This window comes from Pyrgilauda ruficollis, unplaced genomic scaffold (assembly GCF_017590135.1).
Source record: "Pyrgilauda ruficollis isolate IOZ18807 unplaced genomic scaffold, ASM1759013v1 scaffold9, whole genome shotgun sequence".
In the NCBI taxonomy this organism is placed as follows: Eukaryota; Metazoa; Chordata; class Aves; order Passeriformes; family Passeridae; genus Pyrgilauda; species Pyrgilauda ruficollis.
Window position 1 is genome coordinate 11,812,605 of NW_024531043.1, and position 14,832 is coordinate 11,827,436.

A 14,832-nucleotide genomic window follows, 5' to 3' on the forward strand; every position below is an offset into this window, starting at 1 on the left:
GCACTTGTGGGGAAGGTCTCCCTTGCCCTCCCCCTGCCACTCACTTCTCTCCTCCAAGGGTCTGTGCTCTATGTGCACTCCGAAAGAAGTGGGGAGGGAAATCACAGTGTGTTTAAACACTGCCAAATGGTGAAAAATAACATCTGGAGAACAGCCTGGCCCTTCACAGAGAGTCCTCCACCTCCACATCTCTCAGCAGGGAACAGATCCAGAAGGAACCCATCAGCTCAGCACTGGGGCCAACTCTCCCTGTGGGTGCCACTGGCTTGGGGACAGCAGCCACTGACCAGGGGACAGCAGGTGCCCAAGAGCCTGGAGAAGTGGGGCTGGCTAAAGCCACACTCACTGCTGGGAGATTTTAGAGAGTAAGGGAAGCTCAGCAAGGGGTGACTCCTTGCCCATGCCTGTGCCTCCCATGCTGGCCCATCTCCCCTGTTCCCCCAGGAAACAAACCTGCTTCATTCGAGCCTGTTTCCACAGAAGCTCTTCCAGCCAACATTAACACACTGTGCTTTACTTCCCAGCATGGCCTGGGGCAGAGAGCAACATCTGAACCTAATAAAAAGGCTGCTCTCCCCCTCAAAGAGACCCAAGAGCAACCTCTGCTATTTGGTTTCCAACCTCTGCTATTTGGTTTCTCCTTCACCAGTGAATGGAGGAGGCAGCTCCAGCTCAGGGGCTCTGGCTGGCCTGGAGGGAAGCAGGATGTTCTGGCAGCCCATGGAGACTGGTAGCTTAAAAATGAGTCCAGTGGGGTGGAGTTAGATGGGTTTGAGTGCTAAGGAGCCAGTTGTGACTTCTCTGGAGTATAAGGACTTGTTCTTCCCTTGAACAGAATGGTGCTCTTTTTCAGTTCCAAAAACATGAAAGCTGGAGATGGCTCCAAGCCAAGGCCCAGGATTAACATCCCCATGGGGGAAAGCTCTGCTTTGGTCCAACTGGAGTGCAGATCCAGACCTGGCACCCACCTTGAGGCACACACTGACCAGGTTCCTCGTGTCTGACCTCGGGCAGCTGCCTCGCTTTCTGAAAGGGTTCAAGATGAAACAGCAGCAGAAAATATTCCTGGGCCTTGGGCAGAGCTGGATCAGGATTTCACAGCTGAAGTCTGGACTTTTGCAAATAAACACCTGAGTGAGTGGAGTCCAAACCTCTTCAGAATCCCTGTCACACTGGAGCTGCTTTGGGGCCCATCAGGCCACACCTGCTGGCAGCTGTGCAGAGCAGTTGGATGTTGAATTAGGATGGAGCATCTTCAACAGCAGCCTCCTGGATGTGCTGCTCAGTTATTTACTCTGCATGAAACCTTCCCTTCCTCCTGTGCCATTGGAGGCAGGAGAGGAACCCCCAGAAGCTCCTGGCACTGCCCCTGTCCCACGGGCACAATGTGTTCCACAATACTGACCTGCAGCCTTAGGGAACAACTGCCCATAGGTGAGACCTCAGAACAACCTCCCCAGGCTCCTGCTGGCTCCATGAGTTTCCTCATCATCTGCTCAGGAGCTCTGGGGCTGCCATGGCAATTAATGACTAATCTAGATGCACCATCGTTAGCACGGCCAGTGTGGTCAGCATCTCCTCTGCCCTGACTTACCTCAGCAAATACTGCAACAGTTTCCTCCAAGCTGAACATGCATTTAGTCATCAAAGAGCTTGCAAATGACTAATAAATATGAAAAGAAATTGGGGAGCAGCAAAAATTTCTGGACCAAGATCAGTCTGTACTGACAACTGCTGCTTTTCCTAAGCAAAAGTACCCTGCAGAGTTTAAAACAGCATCCGACTTCAAAGCAGACAGCTCTCCAGATGGAGCTTACCACCCCTGCAACACCCTGTGCTTTGTCAGGTTCCGTGCATTTGCAGAGGGACAGTGGGATTGTTTCCAGGGAAGGGAAACACAGCGGCCTCTGGGAGCCCAGGGACTCGGAGCAATGTGTGACTGATGCACTCCCCTCCGTGCTGGTGGAGAAGCTGACCTCTGGGCTGGCCTCCCGAGCACCACGGGCAGCCCTTTGTGCCTGGTCTGCTTTTACAAGGGCCAGCGAGAGGAAAGCCTCACCTGCCAGCTGTGCCTGCGGCTGAGATGAACGCGGTCCCTCCTCGGGATCCGGACACCCTCCTGTCCTGGAAAGCAGGAGCCAGGAAGCGCTGTGCTTGCAGCACAACGATTTCACCTTTCAGCTCTGTTTCAGCAGATTCCCAGTTCAGGGCGTGCAGGCAGATGCTGTGAATTTCATTTTAGCCACCCTGGTGCCAGCAGGGAGGGACCTGCAGGGCCCGGCAATGTGCCCCGTGCTGGGGCTGCCCAGCTTCACCTCCCAGCCCCCCTGCACCCCTGCCAGGGGATTTCTCCCCAGCTGGAGAACTGTGTGCCCATGGGTTTCATTTCAGGGGTATTTCTGCAAAGCTGGCTGGTTGGTTTGTTGGTTCATTTGCTCGTGCTGCAGGCTCCCAGCCCCTCTGAGCACTTGCCCTTCAGTAACGCCAACACCAATCTCGGATCACTCCAGATTCAACTGCTCCAACCTCCTGTCTGTGGCCAGTGATTTATTACCACTCCACTGCCTGGAGTCCTGACAAATCCTTTTTGGTAATTGCAGGAGGCCAAAAAATGAGAGGATAAATAAACCTGACAATTAATTCAGCTGTTACTCACACAGGCACATAGTGACACTCATTCCCAAGTCTCTTATGAACCCAATTCTCCCCAGATGGCACAGAAGCCAGGCAGAGCTCAGCCAGCCTGGACACCTCTGCCTCTGCCCAGCACCCTTCAGGGTCCCAGTGCTGATAAGAGCCAGGCATCCCACCAAAAGCTGCTCTATTTTCCTTCCAAGTCCTTCCCAGCCTACCCCGTCTCATCTCCTGCCAAGATCAGCTCTTTAGCCCTCTGCTTCATTATCACAGAGCATATATAATTTCATGGCAAATCACAAGAACTGATGGATGGCTATTTGGATGTTGTCAGGAGAGTATAAAATGCTTCCTGCTGCACAGAGCCCAGGAACAGCCTGTGGCCAAAGGCTCAGCTGGGGAGCCCCTGCTCTGCGGGTGTGTGAGGACACAGGGCTGGGTGCTGCCAGCACAGAGGGGTGATGTTCTGCTGTGATTTGTACCCTTTTAAAAAACAAACCTTGCCCTGCTCACGGCTGGGTACCCCAGCTGCATCCCAGTCCCCTTCATCACCCACAGGGCGCCTGTGGGACAGTACTGTGCCCAGTGCTCCTGGGGTGCACAACAAGGACAGCCTCCACCTCATGCCCTTATCTCTCTGCTGTTGTCACTCAGCCTCCACTAGCTAAAAATTGTTTTAGTTTTTGTTTTCTTGTTTTAATTATTTCCAAAAGAAAAAAAAATTCTCTAATCCTGACTAAACACTAATTAGTCACCAGAAGGTCACAATGCTCCTGCACCTGCTCTAAGGGCAAAGGTATCAGGGGCATCTTTTATCTTCCCTTTCTCAAAAAATCCTGTCTGCCACTTAAAATACAAGTGAGCGTGGATTGCTAGCATATTTTTATTGCTAGTTTTCCAAGCCATCTGCTTTTGTCCCATTTCATTTTCATCTCTTTATGTAAGAGCTTTGCATGTAGACCTAAAGTTTTCCATCATTAAATTCTAAGTGTTGGCCTTGAATTGAAAGATTTCCCACCTTCTCTTTCTTCAGCATCAGTGTGAATTATTGACCAGGGAGAGGCTGTCAGCCCTTGTCAGCATTTAAACCCTGATGTGAGAGGTTGAACAGCCCAGCTCCTGTTTGTACTGGTTATTAACTTACTCTAATTGCCTTCAGAGTGGCAAAAAGCCTTTCCATGAAGGTTTTTCAACAAAATCTCTGGTCTCAAGAGATCTTCAGGCTGATTTTTAAAAGCCAGCAGTGTCGTGCATCACCATGGCAGCTGGTTGCTGGAGGAGCACATGGAGACAGGAGGAGGCACATTTGGTCAGTGTGGGTACGTACCTGGAGGATTTCAGGAGGTGTCTCAGCAATGCAGATGATCCAGGGTGAATCTCAGCAGCATGGAGAAAGAAACCTTTTGGATATCCCTTGGGCAGACAAGCCAGTGCTGGCAGAAGGCAGGGATTTGAAATGCTCATTGCTGTGCTCAGAAAAACCATCGTTTGTGTGAAATCCATTTCTGAGCCCCAGGAAAGGCAGCAGAAGACCCTCAAACCACCTAAAAGCCATTCAATGGACTAAATTCCATACAGTCATCAATTTGTCCTCATGCACAGCCATCCCCCTCGGCTCAGGGACCCCCACCCATCAGTCCCCACCTCAGTCACACGCTCCAGCAGTGGGAAGTGCTCCCCAGCCTATGGCACCACTGTGGGAGGGGACCTGGGCACTCCCAGCTGGAGTTAATCACACCCCATGGGACAGGAGCTGGAGGTAAAGCAATTTAGACCCACAAACAGACCCCAGGGCTTCTTAATTAGGTTTCACTTAACTAAGCAGTCACTCATTAGCCTCCCGCAAGATTTCCTACAGCCCTGGGTGAATGAGACACGGGTCTAAGGGTGCTCACTGTCCCCTCATATATGGAAAAACATCTGCTGCCATCACCCCTTGGTCCCCTCAGCCCGTTTTACCTTGGACACCCCGTCAGTGCCAGCACAGGGGTCCCTTCACCCTCCCACCCCTCACCTGCAGCCGCCCCTGAGCAGCTCGTCCTGCCCAGGCTCACACACACCCACAGCAGGAGCCGCTTTCTGCTGCCAAATAAGTTTGGGGTTGGCTTGGTTTGTTTGTTTGTTTATTGTGTAACCAGCACGGCAGCGGTCGCGCGCTGTCCCCACCGCTCGCCGGCGGGCACAGGAACAGTGAACAAACCTTTAGCAGAACCTTTAGCAGAACCACCCCCTCCCCTCTGGAGCAAGTTGTGGAATTATTTACACCCGGTGGTCTCTGCACAGCCCTGGCTGTTACAAGTCCCTCCACAGCAGCTGTGCACAGGCTGGGTACACACACACAGAGATTTTCCCCTCCCAGTACAGTTCGAGAGACAAATTGTCCAGTGATTTGTTTGCGTTTGTACAAGTTACAAAGTTGGTAAAAGTTTAAACTCAGGGTTTTGGAATAGTTAAAATGTCAGTTTCTCTTGGATTGCACAACCGCAGCCAACAGCACGAGGTGATGCTGTCAGACCCTGCTGTGAAATTTTGGGGTGCTTGGGGATGCCCTGGTGGGGAGAACGAGGGCCAGAGGGGGAAACACCACAACCTACGTGAGCAGCAGCTCCTCCCTTCCCAAAACCACACTCCCAAGTCCACATCTGAGCAGGTAAAGTGGGGCCATCCCTCTGCAGCCTCCAGGTCCAGGGGGGATCCTCACCAAGCTGCTCTGGCCTCCTGCCCACACACTGCCAGCTCATTGACGTGACACAAATTAATTGACCTGCAGCAGGAGGATGCTCTGCTCCTGCACCACAGCACGGGGGCTCAGAGCTCCCCAGTGGGAGCTGCTGCTGCTCTAGTGCCCTCCTCAGAGCCCCTCCATCCCTGTCCCTGCTGCTGCCAGCGACAGGCAGCTCCAGGAGGGGATGGGCTGTGTGGGGAGACCCAGCAAGACACCGAGTGCCAAAACCAAGCACTGCTGAGGCCAGGTGTGGGGCTGAGCTCTCAGCAAGGGGGGCTCCCCAAGAGTAGGATCCCAGTGGAGCTAAACCCACCTGTCCTGGCCTCAGCTGGTCTCCTGCATCCCTGGGCTGCTCCCCCAGCCTAGGGCGGGATGGGGGTACGGGGCACAGCCAGGGCCTGAGCTCCTGCACAGAGCTGGGAACATCAGCAATGTTGTTCCCCCATTCAGGAACAATGCCAAAGGATCCCACTGAGCAGGGGTGAGGCTGCTGGAGCCCTGCAGCATCTCGGTGTCACCAGTGTCACCCCAGCACCTTCACATCCTCCCAGCCCACAGCACTGTCCCCTCCTGCACACCTGCCCAGCAGGTGGGTGACATCTGCCCAGCCATCCATCCAGCAGCGCTGAGCCACAAACCCCACAAGGGCTGGAACAGCCTCACCAGTACCTTGGAACTCTTCTGCCGTGCTCATGGCACAGCCTCAGGTATCTCTGTGCTTTGGGCTCCCAGCCCCTCACCTTGCACACACAGGGAACAGTGGAGTGAGAGGAGAGGAGAAACAGCTCTGGGGTGGCACTGAAGGGTGGGACAGGCTCTTCTCTCCACCCCACAGCTCCTGTGCTGCCCATGGCTCACAGGGAGTGCAGCCCAACCCTGCCCAGCTGGGGTGGAGACAAGGCAGCTCTGCAGCTCCTGGCTGGAGCCCGTGGCCCTTCCTGATGTCCCCAAACCCGGCTGCAGGGCTGGCACGGGGTGCCCACGTGGTGACAGACCCGAAAGCCACCCCAGTACCTCCATCCCTGGCGTGCTGCACTACCTACCACTGGTGAGAGCCCCAAAGGCAGCAGCTCAGTGCCCTCCTCTCTGCCCTCTGGCTCTGGCAGGCTCTGGGGTGCCACTCTGCCAGCTGCTCACAGCGCCTTCCTGCACATCTGGAGACACCAAGCAGCACACAGTATTGCTACTGTGCCAAGTGGGAACTTTATTCTTTGTTGTGGTTGGGGATTTTTCTGCTATTTTTTCCGAATCAGCTAAGGAGGCAGCTTTGAAGATGGGTCAGATTTGGATAATTCTTTTTTTCCCAGCAGAATCTGCAACATTTTAATAGCGTTTTGCCCAGACATCAGCTCTGTGAGTTTGTACAGCCCAGAGCCACAGAGACACCAGCAGCAATAACCTGGGAACGCAAAGACTTTCCACATCGCTTGTGCATTGTCTCGGATTTTTTTTTCTTTAAAAAAAAAAAAAAAAACCAAAAAAAGCACAACAGAAAAGACACAAACATTGATGAACATTTAAAAACCTGTACATTGTAAAAAAACAAAACAAAAAATAAAACCCAACAGAAAAAAAAAAAAAGAAAAAAAAAAACCAAAACAAACCCCAAACAAACAACAAACACCATCATTCTCTTGCTTTGAAATCAGAATCAACCTGGGAACGTTGCAGGGGGAAAAGAAAGATCCATGGGGAAGGTGACGTCGCCTGAGCCCGCGGGGCTGGGCCGGCCTGGGGCTCCTCTAGCGTATAGAATGCAAAGCATTTAATACATTTTATTTTTTTTTTCTTTTTTTTTTTTGCCATTTGTTTTCCCCCCAGAGCGAGAAAGCAGAAGTGAATGAAAAAAAAGTCTAATATTTTTGTTCTTTAACCATGTAACTGCAGATATGAGCCAACATCATGGAATGAAAAAAATAATGTAAAGTAGAGCATTCGTGTGTATCACAAAAATACAATAAAAACTTTTTTTTAACTTTTTTTCCTTTTTTTTTTTTTTTTTTAAAGTTTCCTGTGAACTCCCTGCCACGCTGGCCTCCTGCCCACTGTGCCCCTGCCCTGGCCAGCTTGGAGGGCCTCTGGAGAATCAACATCTACAACCAGCAAAGGTGTGTGTAACGGGGGGGGGCCCTGCAACCATGGCAAGATTTTTGTTTGGTTTTTTGTTTTTTTTTTTAAACTAAGTACATACATTCTCCTGACTCCCAGATAACTTTGATGGATCATTGTTACCTTTTTTTTTTTTTTTAAACCCTTCCATACAATGGACAAATGCATCAAAGCCTCCATGTAAGAACAGAACCTCTTTTACAGCATGTAATACTGTGTTTTGTTTAAGTCCTTCCTTGCGTAAAATATTGACATAATTCACTGAAGGTATCAAAAATATACCCTGTAGACCAATACAATTTACAATTGCCTTTTCTCACCATTCAGAAAACAATGCACTTAAAGCAACCGAGCCCCTGGGTGGGCAGCGCGTGAGCCAGCCCGGGACGTCCCTGCCCGCTCCCAGTGACCCGGGATTGCTTCCATCGAAGGGACCAGGATTTTTTGTGGGCTTTTTTTTAAGAAACATCTCTTCACTCCCCTCCCCTGCCCGCTCCTCCCAGCCACGTTCGAAGCGTGTCGTCGCGGGGCTGATCCGTCTGGTGACACGGGAATGCCGGGCACGCGGCCCTCGGATCAGCCAGGGAACCGACCCCGGCCCTTCCGTCCTGTTTCACTTCTCAACCGTTTTTTTGTGGGGTTTTTTTTTTTTTTAAATCTTTTCTTTAACCCGCTCAAGGTTTTGCAATTCTGAGGCACATCCCCATGGCCGGGTCCGGGGGAGCATCCCCACCGCCCGCTGCCAGCTCCGCAGAACATCCCGCAGCCCCCGGGGGACGGAGCCGCAGAGCGTCCGAGCGGCCCCGGACGGACACACGGCCGCTCACGGTCCCTCTGGAGCACGGGGTCACTGCCCAGCAGGCTGCCAAGATCGAAGATGGATTCCTTGGGTTTTGTCTCGTTAAGGCTTTTTTTCTTTTCTTTATCAGACCAAAGAGGATGCAGAAATTTCCAGATGTTGAGAAAGAGAAAAAAAAAACCCGAACGAAATTTAAAAAAAAAAAAGAAAAAAAACCCCAAAACGAACTAAAACCATCATCCCCACCACTATGGCTGGTTGGGAGGGAAGGGGGAAAAAAAAAAAAAAAAAAAAGGAAAAGGGAAAAATGAAACAGCTCTGCTCCTGCATCTTCGCTCGTGAGAGCCGGCGGGGCCGGGGCGGTGGGCGCTCGCCCCGGGTGTGTCCCGCTCGCTCCCCGTGCCCCGGGTTTGGTCGCCGTCTCCCTGCCCCTGGCTCCTCTCATTCACTGTCCGAAAGGGTTTCGTACTGGGAGCAGAGCAGGGGCTTGGGCTCCTCGTCCCAGGCGTGGTGCTGGCTGCCGGGGGTGCCCTGCGGCAGGGGCGCGCTGGGCGCCGCCGTCACCACCCCGCTGGGGAGCCGCATGGTCAGCGGGTTGTAGGGGAACGGCGTCGAACCTGCGAGGGAGCACAGAGTCAGCACCGGGGCGGCCGTGCCCCCGCTCCCGCAGCCTCCCCAGAGCCCCCCGAGGGTGGCACGGCCGCTCTGGGGACCGTCCCCTGCCGCCCTACCTGCGGACGACGGCCTGTCCTCCCAGACGCGGTTGGTGAGGGGAGTCCTGCGGTTGCAGTCGCCCTCCGAGTGCACCGAGGACACCGAGGGCGGCCGCTCGCCCGAGGACAGACCCGGCGCCGGAGACTTGGCCTTGCGGCTGTTGGGCCTGGCAGCGATCTTTGGCTTCCCCCCTCCTCCTGCAAAGAGAGGCACCCGCTGTCACCCGGCTCGCTGGGACGGGACTCGGGGGGTTGGGGAAGGGGTGCGGGTTCCCAGCGCTTCCCTTTTAGGAGCTTTGCAAAAATGGCTCGTGGCAGGAGGAAAGCTCGCCGCGGGCCGACGGCAGCGCGGCGGGGAATGGCCGTGGGGCAGGGGGAGGAGGGCTCTGCCCCTCCTGGGCTGCTCCACTTTGTGGGTTGATGCCACCAACTGTCCCGTGGAGGGACGTGGGGCAGGAGAGGCCATGTGGCTTTGGCCGTTTCCCTGCAGGATCTGCTCCCAGTCTGGCTCGTGGCTCAGCCCGCACGGCTCCGTGTGCTGCCCCTCACGCACAGAACCCCCAGGAGCTGCGGGGGTGCTGCAGCCCGGAGCACACCCCCCGTTCTCATGGCCTACATGGCCAGGATGGTCCTTCATCCCTCCTTACAGCAGAACCCCTGGGGATGTTCAGCCAGGTTCTAAAAGGTTTGAAGCCAGAAGGGGCTCTGTGGGGCAGGGGAGCCCAGGGAGCTCCCCAGGGGGGAGGGATGGATGGGCTCTGCATCCCACCCTGCCTGCCCAGCAGCAGGCAGCCTCCACCAGGCATGGGGAGGCACAGCTGGAAGAAGCTGCTGGTTTCATGCAGGAGCCAGAAAAGCTTTTCTGCAAAAAGCTTTAGAGTGCCTGGTGTTAGCTGACCCAGAGAGGTGTGAGCTGACCTAGAGGAAGGTGCACGTGTGCACCCAGGATCTATTCCTGAGCCAGGGGCTCTGTGCCTGGATTCCCAAGGGTGATCCCTGGCAGTGGTGTCATGCTCTGTGCAGGGCACTCACCTGGTGTTAGCTGACCCAGAGAGGTGTGAGCTGACCTGGAGGAAGGTGCACGTGTGCACCCAGGATCTATTCCTGAGCCAGGGGCTCTGTGCCTGGATTCCCAAGGGCAGTGGTGTCATGCTCTGTGCAGGACACTCGCATGAGGCACTCTGCCCTTGTGTGTGGGGGACAAATGCTTTCCCCATCCATCCCTGGTCCCTCTCCTCCCTCCCTTTCTTAAGCGGGGATTTGTGCAGCCACCCTCTCATCTCTGCTCAAGTCTCCCCAAAGCTGAGCAGACCCTGCCATGGGGCTCTGCAAACCCCACCAGGGCTCATGGGGTAGCTCACCCCCAGCTCTCCTCTCTTATCATCCCCCAGGCATCACTTCTAGCTCCCTTACAATCTCCCTCTTGCCCCAGGCGCTCCCAGATCCCATCCCTTCATCCCAGGTTGGATTCTACCCCAACACTCCCAGAGACTGGAGTGGGGAGGGAAATGCCACCCTGCCCTGTGTCCTCCACACAGCCCTTCTCAGCACCTTCCCCTCTTTTCGCAGCAGCAATCCCACTGGGGGTTTACAGACAGTTGGGGCTGGCTATTTAAGTTTATCCCTTTGATTTTTTGGGTCAGGGGGGTTTCCACCCCCATAAACTTCTCCATTGTGTAAAAAAATATAGGAAAAGGAGATATTAAAAACCAACAAATAGGGAAAGGAGCAAGTCAGTGGTTTAGAGAAAGCAACAGCACCTTTGGAGACTATTAAATTAACATCAAACAGGATTAATCAGCAGATCCACAAAGCTCAAAGCTGGGGGAGGGAGGGGAGAGAAGAAAACCAAAATGAACAAAAATGGGGAGGGGAGGAATAAATCCCCCTGTAAATGGGGAGATAAAAGGGCTGAGAATTAATAACACAGAGAGAGTGAAGGTGGAGAGGGCTGCAGACCTGGCAAGGAGCGCACGTCCTCGTTTCGTCCATCAGCAGGAGTTATGGGCATAGCAGCGGGCAGGCTTGCACTGGCATTCAGAGAGTTAAAAGCATTGGCACTGAGAGGTGAGCGCTCTTCCCACTGCTCGTCATATTTACCCATTAGGGCTTTCCTAATTATTGCCTCCAACCCCATGTTGGTACTGGAATTCTCTTGGACCGACTGGCTCCTACAACTGATTAGCCCTGGGAGATACGGGAGAGGGAGGAGAGAGGGGTCGGGAGATGGGGGGGAGCCAAATGAGAAGAAAGATGGGGGGGACGGGGAAAGGGGGAGAAAGGAGACAAGGGAGAAGGGAAGAAACAAACAGTCAGCACATTCTCGCAAAGCAACAAACTTTGTCATCTTGTTCTTTAAAGCACTGCGATGCACCCGTCCTCCTCCTCCTCCTCCCGCTCCATCCCGCCCCGGGGCTCGGCGGGGGCTGGCGGTGGGACGGATGGGACTCACTCTGGGGTCTGGGCTTTGGGAAGGTTCCCCGGGGCCAGGGGCTGGGGACAAGGGTTTGTCACTGAGCCCCAGGGAGCATCTCCAAGGAGCATGGGCTGTGCTCCCAACCCAGCCAGGCTCGGCATGGGGGCAGGAGGAAAATCATTTGGATGTGGGGTCCCTATGCACACACAGAGCAAAAGTCAGTGTGCCAGGAATTTGGAGGCTGGGGCAGTTTCCAATAAAGGAGATCAGGGAAGGAAGAAGGAGTACCCCACAAAAACACTTGATGAGAAAGACGTGCCTGGATTTGGCCCTGGGGTGACAGGATGCAGGCAGCCCGCAGAGCCGCCGGCGTGGGTCGGGCTAAATGGGGAGGGGGGAGCATCCTGCTGTCCCTCCTCGTGCTCTCTGCAAGCCCCCTGCCCCCCTCTCTCCCCAGGCAGGGTTCCCCCGGGGCCCCCCGGGCCAGCCTGGCTGCGGGACAGGATGCAGAGGCGAAGTGTCCGCGTGGGGGTGAGTCTCAAGCCATGCAGTTATGGAGCAGCACCGCACAGGGACCAGAGGCTCAGCCACCGTCATTCCCGGGGTGGCAGTCACAGGGAACAAGCAAGGGCAAAATACAGACACGAAACTGCCAGGCCCCCCAGCTGAGCCCATCCTGGGGTATTTTGTTCTGGGATCCCTGCCCCTCTGCTTGGAAAGGGACAGATCCCACATTCCCGAAAACCTGGTCTGAACATTTGTCTTGCTGTAAAAACAGGCAGGGACTTTGCTGGTCCCCTCTAGCCTAAACTGGCCCTCAAATCTTGTCTGCCAGGACCCCTCAGGTCCTACCTGGCTGCTCCTGCTCACCCCAGCAGCTGATGCCAGCTCACTTCTTCTCCCAAACTGATTTCCACTGGCAAGCAGTCCTACACCACCGACCCTCCCACAGCACCAAACCCCTGCCCACAGCACCTCCTGCCCTTGGCTGTGGGAAACCTGCTGTTCTCCTACTTAAAACTAACAACCTGAAGGCATTCCTGCTGTAGGAGAGCATTAATTCTTAATCAATTAAGTAGCAATTAGTATTCCTCGTGGGGATTCACTCCATTCCTGAGTCCACCTGGACATGTCGCAGGTGGCAACAGTGTGACAGCTTCCCACTGTCATTCCCCCTGGGCTGGTCTTGGGACTGAGTTTCCAACTCCCAGGAAACACCTCCTCCTGCCTCAGCACTCCTCATCTCCCTTTTGGTCCTCAACATCACCACTTTGCCCAGCACAGGGTGCTGCTCTTGCCTCAGTTTGCTTTTGTGACTGGCTCCTGCATCCTGCCCAGCCCAAAGTGACAGAGACCCCAGTGCCCACCCTCACACTCCCCTTTGCCACCGCCACTGCCCTCCCAGCCACCCACAAGGTCCCACCAAGAGCAGGGTGCTCTGTCCAGGTGTGAGGTGCACCTTGCTAAGATGGTTTAACCCTCATGGCATCAGATGGCCAACCCTTCCTTGACCTTTAACCTCTCCTCAAACTCTGCCAGGCTTTCCAAGGAATTATGCTGCCCTTTCTCCAACCCAACAGCAGGGAGTTATGGTGTGTCCTGAGGCTTCTGCCTCCCAGCAACTGTTACACTTGGTTTTAAGGGAAAACAGAACAAAGGAGATGCTTAAATCTACTCTGCCTCCTGCTCTCCATAGCTGTAAGCCCTGTGGGAAACGAGGTACAGGTATGTGGGGAGTTACCTGCTCCAGTAATCGCTGGCATGTTGAAAATCTCTGTCCCAGGCTGCCCCACATCTGGAGAAAAACAAAGAAGCTCTTCAGCATGGAGAGCAGCACGTGCAGGTTAGTGCCATGGCAGCCGTGACGAGACTCCCATCTGTGTCACAGCACTCTGGACAGCAGCCCAGCTCCCCCTGGCACTGGGGTGGGACTGTGGGTGCAGGCTGGGACCAGGAATAACTCCCTGTGCCTTTGGGAGATCCACAGTGGGCACCTTCACCAGGTGGGAAAGGGCAAACAGCAGAGCCCTGAAAGCCAGGGCAATGTCTTTGTGCTCAGTGCTGGCCTCCCTCCCTTCCTGCCTCCTGCCCTTGGGATTACAAGCTCCATGGAGCCAAACCCTCTCTCCTGCCTGTGGGATTTTCAAAGGCTCAATGCCCCCTATGCATGGAGCAGGTCTGGGCAGTGGAGAGGGCAAGGAGGAGGAAAATAAGAAATGTTAAATCAATATTTTCCCTCTTAGCTGAGCTGTTTGACTTGGATATTGCTTTCCTTAGAATAACAGAAATTCTCATCAAATAAGAGGCGTATCCAATTTCTATATATTTTTTCTTGATAAGGGAAAGTGTGGAAGGTCAGGGGGTTCAGCCACATGTCCCCAAAGGGGCATAACAATACTGTTGGCTCATGGTAACATCATCCAGGAGAGGAGACAGCTCGGTCCCTCTTATCCGATGCAGCTGTTGTAAGATGGATTCAAATTGAATTAGTATTGACTGGATAATGCTGGGCTAAATTAAATTATGATCCTATCTACTCTCTTAGCGGTTAATGAACGAACGGGCTGAATTTCTAATCTGAGCCAGCCTGGTTAGCTTTACAGAGCTGCACCAATATTGATGTAAGGCTTAAAGTAAGGTTGGGGGGAGATGCATCTCAAGGAGGAAGGATTCAGCTTGGCTCGCCAGTCATTAAAATATCAATTGCTCTTAAGTGTCCTCCATGCTCAGCTCATTATTTCCTTCCTACTGAGGTTATCTGGTGTGTGTGGGATTGACAGCCTCAGAGCACAGAGACCAGGCTGGGAAGTGTCCCACTGCCCCCTCAGATACACACAGTCACTGCTGGCACCAGTACAGAGCATTCTAGGAAACATTTGGACCTTGTAGTTCACAGAATATTCTGAGTTGGGACAGACCCACAAGGACCACTGGAGTCTGACTCTCCAGCGCAGACAGAGCTGTCTGGGAGCTCCCATGCCTTTAACACAGCAGCACCCATTCCCAAATCTCCTCTGCTTTCCCAACAGGTTCTTACTGTACTCCGTCTCGTTTTTGTTGGTCGTGCTGAGCTTCTTGATGATCTCCTGCTTCTTGGACTTCACCATGGCAGAGTTGCTTTCGGTCAGCTTGCTGAAGAAAGCTGGACGCTGAGTGTTGTTTCCTGGGGACTTGGACCCCATCCTGCAGAGCAAAAGACCATTGGAAACCTCTGCAACATCCACTGCACAAAGTCCTACCTAAAGAGCCTTTTTCCTCAGTGTGACTCTCAGGATCAGGCTGGGAGCTCCTGGGATACTCAGCATCTCCAACCTCTCTCCCCATCCCAGTGATAAACGTACCCCAGGGTACTGAACAGCCGTGACAAATACAGCCCCTAGGATGGGACACAGCTTTGGGCAGCAAGGAAATCAGCCTGGGCCAGGCCACTTGTGGG

The 14,832-nt window shown here is 53.9% G+C and overlaps 1 protein-coding gene across 14 annotated transcripts in view; it reads right to left on the reverse strand.

The window, feature by feature from the left end:
* Positions 1–6,543: 6,543 nt before the first annotated feature.
* Positions 6,544–14,832, reverse strand: part of NCOR2 (nuclear receptor corepressor 2) — a 228,437-nt gene continuing 220,148 nt past the window's right edge. For 10 of the 14 annotated variants that reach the window (XM_041489088.1, XM_041489080.1, XM_041489087.1 and 7 more), the window contains 5 exons: positions 14,434–14,579; positions 13,138–13,191; positions 10,940–11,167; positions 8,999–9,178; positions 6,544–8,884 (listed from right to left, as the gene is read on the reverse strand). In XM_041489088.1, coding sequence (XP_041345022.1) covers positions 8,709–8,884; positions 8,999–9,178; positions 10,940–11,167; positions 13,138–13,191; positions 14,434–14,579 — 784 coding nt within the window. In that variant the 3' untranslated portion in view covers positions 6,544–8,708. The remainder of the gene's footprint in view (positions 8,885–8,998; positions 9,179–10,939; positions 11,168–13,137; positions 13,192–14,433; positions 14,580–14,832) is intronic. The other 4 variants (XM_041489089.1, XM_041489086.1, XM_041489081.1 and 1 more) reach the window with 2 other exon arrangements.